Source organism: Clavelina lepadiformis, chromosome 2 (genome assembly GCF_947623445.1).
Source record: "Clavelina lepadiformis chromosome 2, kaClaLepa1.1, whole genome shotgun sequence".
In the NCBI taxonomy this organism is placed as follows: Eukaryota; Metazoa; Chordata; class Ascidiacea; order Aplousobranchia; family Clavelinidae; genus Clavelina; species Clavelina lepadiformis.
The window spans coordinates 25,822,444-25,841,850 of record NC_135241.1 but is presented as its reverse complement, the minus strand read 5'-3'; the positions used below and the strand labels follow the sequence as shown (position 1 = coordinate 25,841,850).

Genomic DNA, 19,407 nt, shown 5'->3' with positions numbered 1-19,407 from the left:
ATTATAATAAATTGACGTCAACGGGGCATATTCCCGGTTGGTGAAACCGAACTAAAAATACACAAATTGGGTTTTTGCGCTGCAGAATTAGAGCAATTTACTGGAATATTTTGAGACAAAGCTTTGTCACTCTATGAAACATATTTGTGCATATTTTACATTTACCAATTGCTTTTGAAATTGGATTAAGGAATGATTTTAACACCAGTTAATAGATTTAAACCGGGAACCGAGAGAAGTAATATTTTACAAGTAATGTAATGTAGGTCACGTACTGTGAGTCTATTTGTCCATTTTCGTTTATAAAAATTCATGTTGATTTTATGTAATTATACATCGGTTACCGTACATGCTTTATTTAAATTATACTAATTTTTTTAACAATTCTGGCAATATTATCGTCTATTTTGATACTTTTGTTTAGAAAACTGAGGTTTAATAACTGAAAAATTATATTTGCTATTGATTGATTTGTCACGAGTACAATCAAATATTCTTGAACTGCACAATAAAGTCAAGAATTGCAAAATCTTTCTTAAAATGTTTAAACAGAGGCAAAATAAAAAGACAAAAAGCGTTAAATTATTTATTTGGTTTCTAGCAAATGTTACGATAGCAAATGTATAATTTTTAAATATTTGTAGAGACCAAGCAAATGTTACGATAGCAAATGTATAATTTTTAAATATTTGTAGAGACCAAACATTTCCTGCGTTTGGATGACGTAAACGCTTTGTCATAATGTTATTTTTATGCCTTTTAACCTATTGGTCGGTACTACAAATACAATTAAGAGTTTCTATGCTAAAGTTAACCGAAAAAAAACATAAAAAGCAACAACAACTTTGTGTGTTGTTGTATTAGATTATAACTTTGTGTTAGAATATAACTTGGTATTAAAACATAACTTTGTATTAGAATAAAATATCTATAATATTTTATCATTAAAAATACCTAAGCCTATCTGAAATATGACATTGGAATACAAATATCTAATCATTAAAAATACTCCTCAAATTTATGATTAACTTGTAACTTAATCCTGCTGGTCAAATTAAAACTATTTATACGTTGCTACTTACCATTCATAATTTATTCTGCAACAAGCTACTAATGTAAGTTGGTAAATTATTAAAAGTTTGATAAATGTCATTCCTACATGATATCTATCCTGCTTGCATAAATTGAACCAGGATTCAAAGTTACACTTGTTCCTCCAGTGCTATTAACTGAAGCAGCTGCAACTGTTTCCTACAAAGATGATTTAAGTAGACAATTTTATACAAATTAACTTAATCATAAGACAGCATTACTCACGTTATTAAAACCCCATAACGCTGATATAAGAGTACTGCTTGAAGTAGCTACTGTCACAGTTGTAGTGATGTAAACATCAGAGCCAATTGCTTGTGGTGCATTGGATGGAATAAGTGGTGAAAATGACGAAATTTGGGCGTCACAGAAATAAAAAACCTGTGAGAGCTCTTCAATACAATTAACAAATGTAAGTTTAAATTATTTGAAGATGACAGTATTAAACGAGGTCTACTGTTTAACAAAGAAAGTAAATAGCAACAATGTTAATTATTAATTGATTAAATCTAAAGCTAAGAATTGCACCACAAGTTTTACTAGATACATTAAAACACTTTCATTAACCTGAAGGAAGAAGTGTTGGGTGCAAAGCTGTGATGGAATGAATAAATGTGGAAAGTAGTGAAAAAAATAGTGATTAATGAATAAATTTGGAAAGTGGCAACCAATCTACTAACAATCAATCTACAAGATTCTTTTTGTTCTTCCAACCTTTTTCCAGAGAGAAAAATCGACACTGCTCAATAGACATAATAAAAACAATCTAGTGTTACGTTTGATTAAAGTCGTCACCGACCAATATTCTCCGTTACAAGTAACAGAAATTACGTCAGCTTTTAAATTAAAGCGTTCTGCGTTACACGATAATCGACCAGCGACGACCAATCAGAATGTGAACGAGAGAAGCCATGATTTAATAAGTTCAGTTAAAGATCAACAACAGACAGACATAATTTCAGGTTCATGGTTTCAGATATAACGCTGATAATTCGCATGGAAATTATTTTCAACGCTTCAATAACTCTAACAACAAGATTTAATATGGAGATCAACACACGCGCAGGTAGAACGACCGACAACAAAGTAATGCGGCAATAATTGAAGTTATCGCCGTCAACCACAACAAACGAGCGACGTAAGAACTTGAAGTGCAGCTAAGAATTTTCCTACCTTCCCATGTATATACGATAGTGCAATTAAGCACCACTTTGAAAATGTAAGTAAAGGTAATTTGTAAATAGAGATAAGTAGTATGGGGTAAGTAAGTAGTAGCTAAGATAAGTCGATGGGGTAAAATCTAGGGCACTTATATTGTGCAATTGACCCCATATTATCGCAATTAGTAAAATAGTAATTTATAAATCATAAAATACCATAAAATATCAGCAGACAATGAACATCCAAGCCAAACCTCATGGCGTCTTATTTTGATTGACAACTTCTCTAAAGTAGATTTTTTTCAAAATAAGCAGATATCAAGTTTTTAGTTTGTCACTCGTTATTAAAACTTAATAAATGTATATGAAAATGAACTTGTACATGTAGGTCTAACATTTGATCTAAGAAAATGTGTAAAAATTAGAATGTCGTGAACAAATCCGAGAGCATCTTGCTGTCAAACAACAATTCAATTATCTTAAATGCTGGATTGACAACAAAATTATCAGATAACAATGAAGTAAAACGAGCAAAATCAATAACCATTAATCAAGCTGAAATTTTTCTTTTCCTACTTAACTTTTTGATTGCTACAGAACATTTTAAGTAAAGGTTTTTCCGAAATTTTCTGAATAAAAGTTTTTGTGTGATGAAAATTCAAGTTTTGGTATATTTTACATTTAAATGAGCTATCTTCGACCTAGCATGCTGGCTGCAAAACTTTGGTACAATATTATGCTTTCAATTTTCTTATAAGGAATGTAAACGTCTCAAAATTTATTTCTCAGATCACTTACTTGTTATCAAACCTGGAACATGACCCAACCCGTTAAGACGCAGGTCGATTATTATTTGGACTTCGATTCTTTGATTCTCTTTCGATTCTTGCTGGTTACAATGTTATTTAGACGCAATCAAGCTTAGATCTTGGGTTAAACGACATGTGGTAAATACCAGCACTAACAATAGAAATAATTGTGCACCGAGAAATCAAAAGTAGAAATTTTTGCTGTCGATGTCGTAGGAGCAGACCAACAAGTATCTGCAGCTTGTGAACTTGTGAGTTATTTCAACAAATTTTCACTTCAGATTGCTTTGTAACTACCATTTAACGGTGTACAGTACTACTAAAACTAGTACTAAAAAAATCCTGCAAACTGCCTATTTACAAAACATAGCAATCAAAGTAACTGCAACGCCATAAAGCTCTTTGTCTTTCATATATATTTTTTTAAATGAAACACATTCTTAATTTTTAGCTGCTCTGTATTCTCAACATTTACAGCTTATTTAGAATCCAGTAACTTCCTGCAAATGACTTTCAGTTTAAATGCTAAGCTGTCTGTTGATCAAACATATGTGACCTAGGTTGAACCTTTCTGGGCATAAAATTATACGAAATGAAAATTACGACATAATATTTCGCCATTAAATGTGCTAAAACACTTAAAAAATCAATGGTTGAACCAAACATTAATGATCTAAAATAACAACCTAACTACGCCTTCTGTTCTATGGCAATTATGGACTATACAGTAATATAATATCTATAACATTAGCAGTAGAGAATGGTTTAAAACTTTTTAAGTCATCCAAAATTTCCTACAAATTTCAAAAATTTTAAATCAAATATTTAATCAAGTAATCTTCATTTTCTTTCTCAACTGTTTTGTAACATGGCAAGCTGTGCCATTTATCTAGTAAGCGTTTTAGTTATGAGATAGTTGATTTGAAAACTTCCGTGTAATATATCCTTTGTCTTCCACATACGCGGTTAATATTACAGATACATTAGTCACCCTCACACATACGTCATCTAAGAGTTGCAATCTCACCAGTGATATCCATCCAGTCTTAAATCGTAAGACACCGTCTGTGTGGTGCGTGTTTGTACTACGTCACCAGATAGATGCTCATACTCAGAAGTGCAATGAATGTGATTCTGAGCTGACGTACGTAAGGTCGCAGCCACAGCGTCTTAATTAAACCCGGCTACGAACCGATTTATCAAAGCGATTTCTATAAGTGTCTTGCAAAGAGGTTTGGTCACTCCAGGTGTCGGCGATAGATCTGTTCAATATATTTAAGGACAGGACGGAAGTCCGCATAGCCTACGCTCCGTTGATGGTAAAATCAAGCACGCAATTTGTTTCCTTGTTGTTGAAGTTAGAAACTTTATCCTAGAACTAGAACAAGACAAAATGATAAGCAAAATTCCAGAAAACCTTATGCGGGAATTTTCGATCAATTGCTTCTCTTTAGTAATTTCGCCAATAGAGCAAAGATTTTATGTCCTATCCAGGTATTTCACTTTTCCTTAAGACCCCGTATATTCTTGCAAAAAAGCCGATTCCGGACAAGCACAGAAGCACTCATTAAGCATTTTCTTCTAAACAATGTTGATTTATTATAAAAAGAAGAAATGTTCCTGTACACAATTGCACTTAGTGTTGTCCGGATCCGGAGGTTGATTTTAAATAAAACGTATGACAAATTTTCAAGTTAAATAAATATGTTTGTGTTTACAAATTTTTAATGAAAACTTTGTTAAGTTGTTTAGCTCTAAGACAAGGATCTCAAATTCAATTTGATCTGAGGGTCAGGTAAAAAATTGCAAATCATCCCGAGGGTCGAAATGCACAGTAAAAGTTCAATAAACATATAAGCACCAAACGCATTAAACAAAAATAATTGAATGTAATCGGTGTTGTAGGCCTATACAGGCACTGATATAATATACTAATATATATACTGGCAGTATAACTTTGAATTGATTCACTGCAGGCTGGTCATGAAAGGAAGAAACCATATACACGAAATATGAAAACTGGTTTGCAGTCACAATGCAGTTCCGGTAGTAAAGATAAAACAAGTGATTGCCTTGTTAAAAGAAGCTCCTGGGATAAAGTAAAGTCTGACCATACATACAGCATAAGCAATTCACCCACTAAATTGAATACGAAAATCCAGTCACGAAGAAAACAAATTGCAGCAATTCGAAAAAATTTAAAACTCAGTCAGCAAAAGTCACGCAGATTTAAACAGAAAATAGTTTCAATGAAAACTTTAATTCAATGTTTGTATAAAAATCAACTCCTATCTTCAAATTGTGAAGAAGTGTTGAAGGCATCATTTACAGGTGTGCCATTGTATGTCATGAAAAAAGCAGCAAAACAACTGCATTCCTCTAAAGGTTGCAAGTCATCCACGGAGTTGAAGGCATTTGCACTAACCCTGCAGTTTTACTCTTCCAAGGCATATGAGTATGTCAGAAAAACCTTCAACTTAGCTTTGCCAGCACAATCAACCATTAGAAAATGGTACACCAAAGTGTCGGCTGAACCTGGTTTTACAGAACCTGCATTCAGAGTACTTTCAGCCAGAGTTGAAGAAGAAAAGAAGAAAAACAAGCAGGTAATTTGTGCTTTAATGCTGGATGAAATGGCCATTAAGAAGCATGTTTCTTGGGATGGCCATCGTTTCCGAGGTTTTGTTGATATTGGTGTGGAAATGCCAGCAGATGATTCCTCACCTGTTGCAAAAGATGCTTTAGTACTAATGGTTGTTTCGTTAAACAATTCATGGAAAATTCCTTGTGGCTATTTTTTTACTTGTACTATTCAGCCATCAGTAATGACAAGTGGATGACTCGTTACTGTTTAATTTCAAATGTCAGTCATTGACATAGTAATGTATGTAGTAGTGATTAGTGAATGGTTTTGTTTTATCTCTTTTGTTTTGTAAAATTGTACATGTAAATAAATTTGGTGAAAAAATGAAACATGTAAAACACAAATGTTTATGTCCTTTTTTACCAAATTTTACACGTTTTACAATAGGGTCCAACAAATCAGATTCTTATTTGTAGTTAAAGTGTGACACAATAGAAAACTAGGCCTATAGACTACAGTTAACTGAACATATTTCCAGATGTGTGCAGTCAATACTTTGACTTTGAAAGTACTGGCATAGCACCAAAACTAGCCTAGGCATAAATCTCTCAAAATCTTGAAACTATCACTATAAAAGTACCGATGGCGACTAGCCTAGCTGTTGAGACGACTAAAAGAAAAAATTAATCCGGTATTGACGGCATAGCTTACAATGTAACACATTCCTGTCTGGGATTCGGAACATGGTATTACAAAGTAATGTACGAAGGTACTGTATCAATGCCTATCTCTGATTATTCCAGTAGTCTATCTCTAAAATAATATCGTGCTAAAGCTATGAATTTTCAAAATATACGGTAGTCCAGGCTACATACGGCATCGGCGCATCCTACGATATATAAAGAGTCCTAGCCCGTATAAGTTCTGTATAACGTTAGAACTAGGCTATTTTTACAAATATACCGTACTAGAGACAAGACAATTGTCGATATAACTCCATCACAATTCAGCACCACTGTTGCGACTGACTGACTGACTGGGTTCCTTAATGGCGGATACGCAAAGTTTCAATTTGGCTTCAAATCCAGAGGCGAGTTGAGCGATCTAGTGTTATATACGATATCTATGGGCAAGGCTAACACTTTCGATGCATATTACAACAAACACCCAATTTTTCAGATTTCAACTTGTTGGCTGTTGTCATTCTTGTTACAGAGCAGGATGTGGAATGAGGTTGAAGATTGTTTTTCTAAAGACTGACCTCATAGTTAATGTATCATCCCTATATGACTCGTTACTAAACTTGAATTTTGCCATATAAGCATACATAGTCTTCCTGTTGCTTTATTAGCAAAGGTGGGTAATACAGCTGTACTATAATACCACATTACTGTACTGCAGACAGTAGGCCTACTATTTAAGAGAATAATATTTTGTTTCCAAGCAAGACGTTTTCAGTTTAGCATTTTTGTTTAGTGTACCACATTATTTTCAGTAGTTTCCGTGGTACTACGACACCTTATCGAAAGACACTTTATCGAAAGACACTTTATCGAACGACACCTGATCGAAACGACAGCTGATCGAAAGACACTTTATCGAACGACAGTTAATCGAGCCGACAGTTGATCGAAAGACACTTTATCGAAACGACAGCTGATCGAACGACATTTTATCGAACCGACAGTTAATCAAAACGACAGTTGATCGAACGACACTTTATCGAACCGACAGTTCAAGCAAGATTTTAGCGTGTTTCTCAAACATTGGAACAATGAGCCATTGTGATGTGCGGTCTTTGTAATGGTGTGCATTAATGAATTGTGATGTATATATCATAAAGTTGACGATTTATATTTTATATCTATATTTTATATTTGTATCATAAAGTGTTCGATTTCGCATGGCGGCCGGCCCGCCCACATATTAATAAGATATCACAAGAATACGCACGAGAATTACTAAGTACGAGATTGTCTGTACAGTAGACTAGACTAGTCATTATAGATACAAAGAGTAAGGAATTGAAGGCAAAATTTAATAGCAAGGGGCATGTCGCTGTCTGACTTTTACACAAAGTAGCTTCTTGAAAGTGGTCTTTATCCCAGCTTGACCGACAGCGCAAAATAAATGGCTTCGATGCTTGGTAGCACGTACACATGTGAACAAATGTTTTCAACAATGAAATTCACGAAAAGCAAGCTAAGATCACGCATTTCCGACGCCTATTTAGAAAATGTTCTGGCTCTTGCTTCATATGACTTGCCACCAGATGTTGAAAAACTTTCACAAAGCAAGCAGCATCAAGTGTCACTTTAATGCTGTGTTGTTGAAGTGTGAACACAAATATTTTGCTCTTTTTGTGATTGGTACGATTGAGATTGCAGCAATGTGGTGTAATATACTGAAGTGAGTGTGAATTATAGTATTAATGAGGCATCAGGTAATTAATGAGGCATCAAGTTGTCAATGAGGCAAGTTGCAAAATAAAGGTCAAACTTTGCAAATTTTAAGGTCAAAGTTAAAAATTTTTGGGTCAAAAAACTGGTTGCCCTATTTATGAGTTATATGACTATTATAATTACATTATTTGATCATATTGTGTATACTTACATTTCCACACTATTTGATTTTAGACATCTTAAGAATTCTTGTAATTTTTTCCACGTTAATAACGATTGTATACATATCGAAATGGAATTCATTTTAAGTGATAAAGGCAAACGAAAGTTGGCCTTGGACGGTTTCTTGTACGTTCGTGACAAAACAACAAATGGCGTAACTTACTGGAGATGTGAGGACTACCTCAAATGCAAAAGCCGTCTATCCACAGCCGAGGACGACAGCCTCAAGAGAGCACCATCTGAACACAGTCATCCACCAAACCCTGCACGTGTTATAGTTGCAAGAGCACAAGCCAGCATGCGAGATCGAGCAATCAATTCAGATGAACGTACCTCAAACATTATTCAGAGGGAAACGCAGGATATATCCTTAGCCACCGCTGGTGCTCTCCCTAAAGCAACATCATTAAAGCGGATGATACAGCGAAAGCGCGTATGTCCAGAAGGAATCGGCTTGATGGATGAACTCCGCGTGACACCGAGGGGAGAAGCCTTCGTTATCGAGGAAGACGATGAGAACGAATTCTATATGCTTGCGTCTCAAAAGAATCTGGATATACTGAACAAATGCGCTAATTGGTTTTGTGACGGTACATTCGATGTTGCCCCACTTGGATACCAGCTGTACACGATACACGCGCTGGTCGATGAAAATCGCACGGTGCCACTCGTATACACCGTTACCGAGAACAAATCTGAAGCTGTGTACAATCGCATCTTTGGTTTATTGGAACAACAGCGACCAGGAATAGCCCCAGAAACCGTAACAATAGACTTTGAAATGGCAGCATATAATGCTCTTTCTTCCAGCTTCCCTCGGGCAGAAATTCTCGGCTGCCTTTTCCATTTTGGCCAATGTAGCTTCCGGAAAATTCAGGCTCTCTCTCTGCAGCGGTGGTTCAATGAAGATGCAGAGCACGCCCTTCGCATAAAATGCTTCCAGGCACTGGCATTCGTTCCGCCTGAAGACGTTGTACAACGGTTCGAGGACTTCCTGGCCACGTTCAGTGACGACGATGAGCAGCACTTGTCTGAATACATTGACTATTTTGAAAATACTTGGATTGGACGATTGTGTCGCAGGAATCGTCGTCAACCTCTATTTCCTATCCGATGTTGGAATGTCTTCCACCGGGTTCAAGATGACCTTCCACGAACGAATAATAGCATTGAAGGATGGCACAATGCGTTCAGCAAGCGTGTCTCAATATCCCATCCGACGCTTCGCAGACTCGTCAAAAAAATTAAGCAGGAACAAGGTTCCAACGAATTGTTAATTGAACAATTGAGTGCTGGAATCGATGGCCCACCACGGAAGAAGCGCTACGACGCTGTCAACCAACGTCTGAGGAGCATAGTTGAAAATTATGACTCAACAAATATGGACATAAAAAGTTATCTTCGAGCAATTGCACACAACTTGTGATTAAATGAATGCGATTGAAATGTGCACTTCGTCAGTTGTCGTGCTTTTAACAGTGCATGTTGTCAGTTCTTTTAATAAATTGTCGTTCTTTTAACAGTGCATATCGTCAGTTGTTTCAATAAATTGTGGATCTTTTAACCCTATCCTAACCAGGCTCGCGAGTTTACTAAAAAAACTAGGTGTGGCCAACCCCGCACACACATTTGCAATCGTTAATTACTAGAAACCTATGCGTCGTAGACGATGAGATTATTACAGGTTAGTAGAAACATCATCTGGCTTCCTGTATACATCATAATTGTAAAACTAAAGAAAGTGAATTTAGTGTAAATTAGGTATTTCTAAAAGTGACACATTTCTATAAATTCTTCTTGTTACGCCGCGCCCCCGCTGTGAAAAGAGAACGAAAAAGAATAGTTAGTCAAGTTATTGGTGCGTAAATGAGTAATACGTTTCAATGCGGAGAGAGAGCAAAATTATATAAATATCACAATATCTCAAAAATTACAAAATCTAACTTTATCAAACAAACATGGACAGATAGCTGAACATCACAATGACCCATTGTTTCAATGTTTGAGAAACACGCAAAAATCTTGCTTGAACTGTCGGTTCGATAAAGTGTCGTTCGATCAACTGTCGTTTTGATTAACTGTCGGTTCGATAAAGTGTCGTTTGATCAACTTTCGGTTCGATAAAGTGTCTTTCGATCAACTGTCGTTTCGATCAGGTGTCGTTTCGATCAGGTGTCGTTCGATTAAGTGTCTTTCGATAAAGTGTCGTTCGATTAAGTGTCGTTCGATAAAGTGTCTTTCGATAAGGTGTCGGGTCACGAGTTTCCGTAATGCATTTTTTAGATTAAATTTTATATATAGGCTATAGCAGTTCATTATTGAATAACTTTTGCGTGTTTTAAGTTTTATTAACCACTGAGAATCAAGAACTTAATATCTGCTTATAACAAAGTTGTCCATCTAAAGGAGAAGCCATGAGGTTGGGCTTGGATCTTCATTGTCTGCTGATAATATATGGTTTGTACATTTGTTTGCATGTTTGTGTAAATTATTGCGTTGTCAAAGAGGTTTCTATTTTATGAGAATATGCTTGTTTGCAACATCGCTAAAGAGCATCTTATACAATCGTTTAACTTTGCTAAATAGCCTGTTATATGCTGTAATCATGGTAAATTTTAAGGATAGTTATGTTTTGATACAAGGGGAGTAATCGAGTTATAGTTCGAAGTTAAACCTTTAAAGTCCATAAATAAGTTGGCGTAAATTCAAAGAGTAATTATCGGGAAATATATTGGACAATAGATTGTTAATGATATGTAGTGGTTAAGTAGTTATTATCATAAATAAATGGCAAAAAAACACGAATTCACCACTTAATTATGATGAAGATGGCGGTTCTTGTTAAGCCACAGTTAAAAAAACAATTGGTATGATTTGGGTGTTTGGATCAAATATGGATAGAATTTTTCCTAACCCTATAATGACAATCATAGTTCATAATCACCATAATAGGAAACCAAATTTGCAACACAATTTTCACAATAATTGTCTAAGCACTACACATTATTAAAAACTTTTTCACCAGTATATTTACTGGAAATCGTTCTTTGATTTAAAGCCAACTTGTTTTTGGACTTGCCCCTCACTTTAAACCCATCCTACGACAACTACATACACTATTATTATTAGTACAAATTCTTTCACCACTATATTTACTGACAACTACATACACTATACTAACTATATTATATCTCAGGCCAATTTGTTTTTGGACTTGCCCCTCAATTTAAACTTGCCCCAGAGCCATTCAAGGCAGGAAATCACCTTTATCTTTTTAACTGAGCTACTCCTGACTGTTTGAGACGGGGGTTAATCGCACCCTCCACTAAGTTTTATCCTGCTTCGTAAAGTAAATTGCTTAAGTAAACCAGCAGCTAAAATGAAGTTTAAATGAATTACGGTTAAAGCCATGTTAAGAAATCAAGAAGCGAGAAATCCTAATTTTGCGAAATAATTTTAACCAGGTGTTTTGAGAGCAGCAGCAATCACAACAATCAGCATTGATCCTCCGTACAATCCATTGGCAACTGGTTTCAACAATCTCATTGTAACTGCTCATTTTCCAACACCAAATGATTCTACTGATTCATGTGCTTGGTTCTATGGAGGAGAGCTGGACAGTGGAAGTGGTGCTCGGTTTTACTCAGGATTATTTGGTGGATGTGTTGCTCTATCACCAGGCACATATGACAGCATCACTTGCACTCAACAAACAATTGATGGAACAAGTCACATAATAACAACATTGACAGTCACTCAACCACTTGTTGCTGGGAATTTGAATATTGAAGTAAGATGCACGACTGCAACCACACCAGGTCCTATCACTAGGACTTTGCAAGGTATTGTGTTTAAAATTTATGTAAATGACTGAATTTTAAACGCAACTCAGAGTTTTGTAGAAACTGGCATAGTACGAGGTCAAACAGTAGCCATAATGAATATATCAGGCATGCATGGCCAAAAAACTTGCACTGACATTGTAATATAAAGTAGGCCTACTTAATTATGCTGCTTCATACATTTGATACTAATAGATGTGCAATTTGCCGCAGATTGTAACTCCTCACTTCCATATGATGTTATTGTGGATGCAACTTCTAAGATATTCAGCTCACCAGGAAAGTTTACTTGTTCTAACGGAGGAGAATTGTTTTACTCAAATGGTGCAATGCTGACATCTAGTGACACTACTTGTCTGGCTTCAGCAGAATGGAGTGGTGAAGATACTCTGCAATGTTGGACAGGTTTCTAATTATTTTTGTTGTCATAAACTACAAATGATAAGCTAACCCTAAGTAATGAAAGCTGTTTACAGTCATTACTGAAACTAACATTATTTTTTATTCAGCTCCTAATGTATCCCTTGCAAGCAGTTTAAGTGATGGCAATAAACTGACTGTGCTTGAAGGAGATGGTTTCCATCTGACTTGTAATTACAATGATGTCATTCCTGCTGGAAATACTTCTCGATTCTATATTGGAGGAAAGAGCTACAATACGACACAGGTGAATCAATTATTTGACCTTGTATTTACATTTCTACTTTTGTAACATGACACCAATTTTACAAAGGGGGAACAACTCATATTGTCTTCATTACAAAGAAGTGACAACAACAAAGTAATCTCATGTCAGGCTGTTACTCCTTATACTGATGTTTATCCTGGTTCAAGTGGAAGATCGTTGGAATATATTGTGGATGTACTATGTGAGTAAAAGATGTTTCAGGATAAAAAATTTACATTAGAGTTTACCAACTATAAATGTAATGCTGTAAACAGACAAGAAATGGGGATCACAAGAATTGACTGAACAAATTCACCGGCGACAACTGGTAGTGGTCAACTGACCGGCATCAAATTGGCCGGCGATCAAATTAACCGTCGATAAATTGGCCGGCGACAAATTGGCCGTCAAAAGGTCAAAATTCTAATTCACTATCATTCACTAGCTTTAATCCCAGCCAATTTAGTATGTGTATTGCAGTCAAGGTTGCCACTCGTAGGGTTTGTTGGCCCCTTGTAAGGTGTAGGGTGACCCTACGGGTTTTTCACCTTTATTCATAGATTTCCTATTGTTACATCCATTTTCCCGGTCTAGATGAGTTGTTTGATGAGATTATGAAACAATGCGTTGTAGCCTATGTCATGTAGTAACAATGGACTCATTGTAATAACAATGGACACTTTAGTTAAGTAAATTGTCAGATTGAATCTGTACGTCAGGACTCCCCTAGTTTTAAGTCTTGGTTATGGTTATACTAATAATTGTAAATTGCAAAAAGAGTTGGACATTAGACGAAGTTGTAAGTTGAAGCCTGATGTACGTCCATGTTCGGGTGTTAAATGGCGACGCCAGAACCAACAACAAAGTTGAAGGTCACCACAATCTAATAAACAAGATGTTATCAATGCAACACCCAACCATTTGGAAATTTATAGAAGCTTTGAGGAAATTGCAGAACATAAACAAAAACAAGATTGAGGCGCTCTGTGCCCAAGGGCCTCCTGCCAAAAGGAGATAATACAAGGATCTGGATGCGCGACTTCAAACCATCGTTGAAGATTTTGCACACCGTGACATATTAGATTTTCTCAGAGGCATCGCCCACAACCTACAATTTGCGCAATAAACTTCCTTATTTGTCAAATAACAGCTTGTGTAAATTTTAGTGCCCTTATTATGCAGTGTCATATGTGTTTTGCAGTGAACTTCTTTTAATGTTGTTACTCGTATTTCCGGAAATATTTCTGTTTATTTCAATAAATGTTTCAATGTGTATTGAAATAAAAAACAATTTTGTAAAAAACAAAGGAATTAGTTACAAACAAATATTTACTTTACATATCATATACTACCATCAACTTAAACACAATAATTCAGCACTTGCACGGTCAATTTACCTCCCGGTCAATTTTCATTCCGGTCAGTCTGTTCCCGGTTAGTTTGTTCGCGGTCGAATTCCTGCGGTCAAATGTCATGGAACCCAAGAAATGAGTAGAACAAAGTTGATAGCATGGCAGTAATACTTTTGCCAACTGTAGACAAATATATGCACAAAAGTCATAACATGCTGAAAAGTCTATAAATGGTTTAACAAGCCAAACAGAAAGTAATGGTTTAGGTAATAATCTACATCAAATGTTTAACTGACAAATTAAATATCTAACATTAACTTTTTTATTTATCTAACTAACTTTGTCCAACTTTCTAACTCTCTAATGTTTGTCAAAAGATGTTTCTGTAATGTTTGAATTGTTTGCTGTTCATTAATTGGAAGTTTAATTGAGTATGATATATTTCTTTCCCTGTGTAATGTAGATGTATGAACTTGTAATTTACATGATAACAGTTGTAGCGATGCAACTGGAATCATTTCTTTAAAGACTATTTAAATAGAACAAAGTAAATTGAAGTTGTTTTTTGTACATTTTGATTATTAAAGCTTTTTGATAATTATTGCTGATGTTTCACTGGCATTTGCTTTTATTAAACCTGTACATTTTCTATGCATGGGTTGCTTTGTAATTGGTTTGAATGAGTGATGTTTAGAAAATCAAATTAGATGCATATTTACCTTTACATTATTTATATCAATGTGTAGCATATGCAATCAACATTTAATTTTACATGTGCATGCTTTTATACAATGAAGTAGATGTTTTAAACTTTTTATTAAAAAAGATTTTAATTTTTTAATGGGCTAATTTCACTGTAATAGCTTGCAAAAGTAACTATGTTTTATAAACCAGATTTTTAACATAAACCTGTTTTACATATCTAAATTTTGATGATCTTGCCCAATAAAACTAATGTTTGTATTTCCAGACGCTGCAACACAGGATGATAAAATTCCAACTTGTAATTGGAATTTGAATGAAACTGAAATCTGCTCTGTTGTGTTTTTCTCGAATCCAAACTCACTGTTCATATCATTGAGCAAAAATGGTAACTTTTGACTTGATTTCTATGGTCATTTATTTATCAGGATGTGGTGAACTCAACAAGAGCTATTTGCGACCTGTACTTACAGTACTTTGATGTGTTGAACAGGTCTTTATTATAAAGTTATCTTGAGTTTAAATATTATGCTTTTTTGGATGTCATTTCACAATTTAGGATGGCTCAAAATTAAGGGCTTTTTTGATTTACTCTTAAACCACTAAGCAAAAAAGTTATTGCTTAACTTGAAACCTTTTTTAAAGAAAAACAAAAATACAAATTTTCTAAAAATTGGTCAAACAGTTATGAAGACAGTATTGAAAGTTTTTGCTGTAATAATCAACATTTTTAGTTTGGAGGTGACATCACCCAAAGCAACTTCTAAGTAGTTTAACACTCGTTAGTCTGCTGTTAGCACCAGCCAGCATTGTTTTCAATTTTGATGAAAAAGTAGACTAATTTATTTACCAGGATCATCGGTGGCAGGTGATGTTTTAATGACTATAGAATCAACTGGTGACCAAGGCCAACAAACTTTCACATTCACTCGAACACAAGTGAGTAATTGGCATAAGTTTTGTGCAATCTTATAAACCAACGACCATGTACAGATACAGTTGAATTAATTTATTAAAACTTATGAAATAAAATTTTTTTGTTCTTATGGACTAAGTTTGCTGGAAACTCTGGGTAAAATTCTGGGGTAGACATAGGAAATAAGTATACTCTGTAAGTTTACTGTTGAAGTAACAAAGTAATTACAAATTTAACTTACATTGCAAGGTTATTGGCTTACAGCTAAATTATTAAATTCATTACAAATTTCTACTTTTATTAAATTTACTGCATCAGTTTAACAATATTGTAATCAGTCTTTTCATGAAAAAAAGTGTGCATTGATAATTTAATTAATAAATTGGTAACTAACTGACTTGTGCTGTGCACTAATAATTATATAGCCCTTCCTAACAGTAGTTAACGATAAGCTTTGAGCTGAAGCAAGCTATCATCTGCAGCACTTACAATTGCAACTCATGGATTACTGCTGGTCGTCAAGTTAATGACATCAAAATAAAAATACTATAATCGCTACAGGTAACAAATTCAGACAATGGAAGATACGAGCTCACCGTGAAATCTTCCAGCAGCAGTTTATTCTCGAATAGTGTTTTACTCTTTCACATTGAAGTTGTGGACAATACAGATGGCAATGGGGAACCACCTGGCACTCCTGGTCTCTCCACTGGTGCAATTGCTGGGATTATTGCTGGTGTTGTGGTGCTCATTTTATGTGCAGCCGGTTATGGTGTTTATAGATGGAGTGCAACTCAGAAGAAAAGTTTGTTTATTGTTTTGGATTTGTTTGATTATTTTGTTGAAACTGGCTTGCTTGGAACTTAGGTTTTTATATTTATATTCCAAAATTGTTTTTATTTTATCTCCATTTGCAGTTTGTGACTATCTTAAATGTACGTTGTTTTTGGTCAATGTTTTAAAAAACTTTTTTTCGTTAGTTTATAAATTCTTTTCTCTGTATTCTTGCTATGTACACAGATGGAAGTCAGTCTAATGAAATGTATCCTACTGTCAGTGGCAACCGCGTATTGACAGGTGCCATTATTCTTTAGGCCACAACTGATACTTCAAATAACTTTAAATATGTTTTTATAAAATGGTGTCAAAAATGATCATTATTTTTCAAAGCTATTTAATAACAATTTGCTAATTTGTTCATGTTTTTATTTCTATTATAGTCTAGTTAACGTTAGTAGTTATATTTTTATTTGCTTTTATATGTGCATATGCTCATGTTACTTACAAAACATTGTTTATTTTTCCAGATCAACCTGGTTACATTGATGTTGATGGAAATTATTCAATCCAAGTAATCAAAATTTTTGTATATATTATAATGGAAATGATTATTGTAACAATTTATTATACATTGAATGGCTTCATGTGTTTTGAAATCTAATTAAAGTTATAAATGATCGCAGATTAACTCAGATAACCAAAGGAATTATGAAGTAGTTGGTCCAGCTGAAGGTATGACCTCATAATATTTGCTCTGACTGATTGTTCTATAGAAATATTAAGTAACACGAAATTTTTCCATGAAGAATTTTCAAGTGAACTATTGTCATCTATTCAAATCAGGAAAGTAAACAGTTACGTTGCATAGATTTAGGAGTTTCAAAATCTTCATGATTGCTTTTGCAAGAATTGCAAATTTGAATTGCGAATTGCAATTTTGCAACCTTGCTCATATTTGCTTCATTTATTCAAAAGCTGGAGTAAATTTTTCATTTTGATTTGAATAGTAACATGACAAAGGTTAACGAGTTTCGTAATCTTCATGACTGTTTTTGTAAGAATTATAAACTATTTTTTGTGTTTATAAATCTGCAGATGAAAATGGATACCTTGCCATTAATGGAAGCACAACTGGTCACTTGGTAATTCCTGTTTTATTTTAAATATTACTCAGCAGCATTGATTGCAGCTGCTTGAATCTTACTTTGTTTGATTTTTGCAGAGAAACAGAGATTCAAATTCTCAGCTGGAAACTGGTAAATTATCTTATTTACAATTTTTATGAGTTATACAAATAACAGCCTAACACCACAATATAATGTTTATTGTGGAGGTAACAAATACTGTAACATAGAAACAACATCATACTAAAGTAAAATTTGACCAATTGAACACTTTATTACGCAGACAATGCAGGTTACATTGTCTTGAATGGGGAAGAATCCAATGCTGATTCGAACAATCAAGGAAATACATCAAGTAGTTCCAAAAGATATGAGAACATTGAAGGTGCTTATGATGACGTCATCACTACTCCACGTGTTCATACTGAGGTGAGGAAAATTAAACTGAAGTGTTTGAACTAAATCATAAAAATCAAAGCTAAAGTAAAAATATGATTTCAAAAGTATATTTCTATTAAATTTTGCTTCACAATCATGGACAACAGAACGCATTAAGAAGATATGAAAATGTTGAAGGGCCTTATGATGAAATCAACAACTCATAGAAATTGATTTGCAAAAACTTACATACTTCTATTATTTCTGTATCTTGTTTGTTATGTCATAGATAGCTTGTATAATATAAACCACGTTGAGATTTTAATTTTAAAGTCGGTAGTTTTCGTTACAAAAATTCTTGGAAATATTTTCCGATAAATGCTGCATTGATTGTTTTGTCTAATACCCCATTATCTGTCCTTGTTTGTTTTTTAAATTGCTACAGTGCAGTTGTGGACTATGAAGTTCATCCTGTGAACTGTTTCCATTTTATCCCAAATTTTTTCAATCAGCGACTACTTTTATGTTCCACATAGTTTGTATTCGCGTTATGCGGAATACTTCATGCATTTCCCCTCATGCATTTTTACTTAAACATTTTTGTCAAAACATTAAAATTTTATTTTGCTGAAACAAACCATAGAAACTTTTAATAGCGATTCTTTATATTTTTGGCATCTTTCCGAAACCACCCATAAACGCCAGATAGTAAACCGCTATCTTACTTGGCCTGGTACCATCAATGTATTGTGATGTAATAGATAAAGAATGCAGAAATGCGTTTTTAAACTTAACATTCCAACGTGCATGTAATGATTGCCATAACCAGCCAAAGTGAAAATCCTTCACTGTTCACAGCATCTCAACCTTTTGCATGCCACTGTAGTTGCTCAAAGTTATATGACTGCGTATATCGTTTATAACAGGGGTTCCCAAGTAATGGTACTCGTACCCCTTGGGGGTACGAAGATCCTTGAGCCACAAATTATGATTTTTGTGTGAAATACCGGTTTAACGTTTAATTGAGCTATAAAAGGAATTTAATTTAGCAATATATAAAGAAAAATTCCATCAGAATTTTTTTGGTGGTACAATGAATGCTCTGACCAGACTAAGGGGTACGAGCTGCAAAAAAGGTTGGGAACCGCTAGTTTATAATAAGGAAATAGCACTTACATTGTTTTTGGACGTGTTTTTACTGGTCTTGTGCCACTATTGCGCCACTATTGCGGCAGGTTATTTTATTTTATCGTTTCTGTGTTTGTAGTGGTCGTGTTCATTGTTACAGCGCCATTGTACTTAACAACTTTTTCTATTTTCCGTCTATTAATTAGTAATTAATAGTTTGAGTTTTCTATTGTGATCTAACAGTGTTTA

The 19,407-nt window shown here is 34.5% G+C and overlaps 2 protein-coding genes and 1 long non-coding RNA gene across 3 annotated transcripts; all 3 read left to right on the top strand.

Moving 5' to 3' along the window:
- The first annotated feature begins 8,339 nt into the window (after positions 1-8,339).
- On the top strand, positions 8,340-10,577 carry LOC143445011 (uncharacterized). The gene is made up of 2 exons (XM_076943802.1): positions 8,340-8,806; positions 10,571-10,577. The coding sequence occupies exons 1-2, from the start codon at positions 8,340-8,342 to the stop codon at positions 10,575-10,577; spliced, it is 474 nt and encodes a 157-aa protein (XP_076799917.1).
- Positions 10,578-11,841: 1,264 nt separating this feature from the next.
- Positions 11,842-17,396, top strand: LOC143445010 (uncharacterized). The gene is made up of 14 exons (XM_076943800.1): positions 11,842-11,905; positions 11,950-12,059; positions 12,162-12,219; positions 12,325-12,516; positions 12,621-12,778; positions 12,845-12,980; positions 15,101-15,220; positions 15,686-15,771; positions 16,310-16,553; positions 16,666-16,683; positions 16,769-16,825; positions 17,056-17,099; positions 17,212-17,260; positions 17,302-17,396. The coding sequence occupies exons 1-14, from the start codon at positions 11,842-11,844 to the stop codon at positions 17,394-17,396; spliced, it is 1,431 nt and encodes a 476-aa protein (XP_076799915.1).
- Positions 17,397-17,537: 141 nt separating this feature from the next.
- On the top strand, positions 17,538-18,071 carry LOC143446910 (uncharacterized). The gene is made up of 3 exons (XR_013113988.1): positions 17,538-17,670; positions 17,751-17,784; positions 17,936-18,071. It is a non-coding gene; the product is annotated as an uncharacterized LOC143446910 (long non-coding RNA).
- The last annotated feature ends 1,336 nt before the right edge of the window (positions 18,072-19,407 follow it).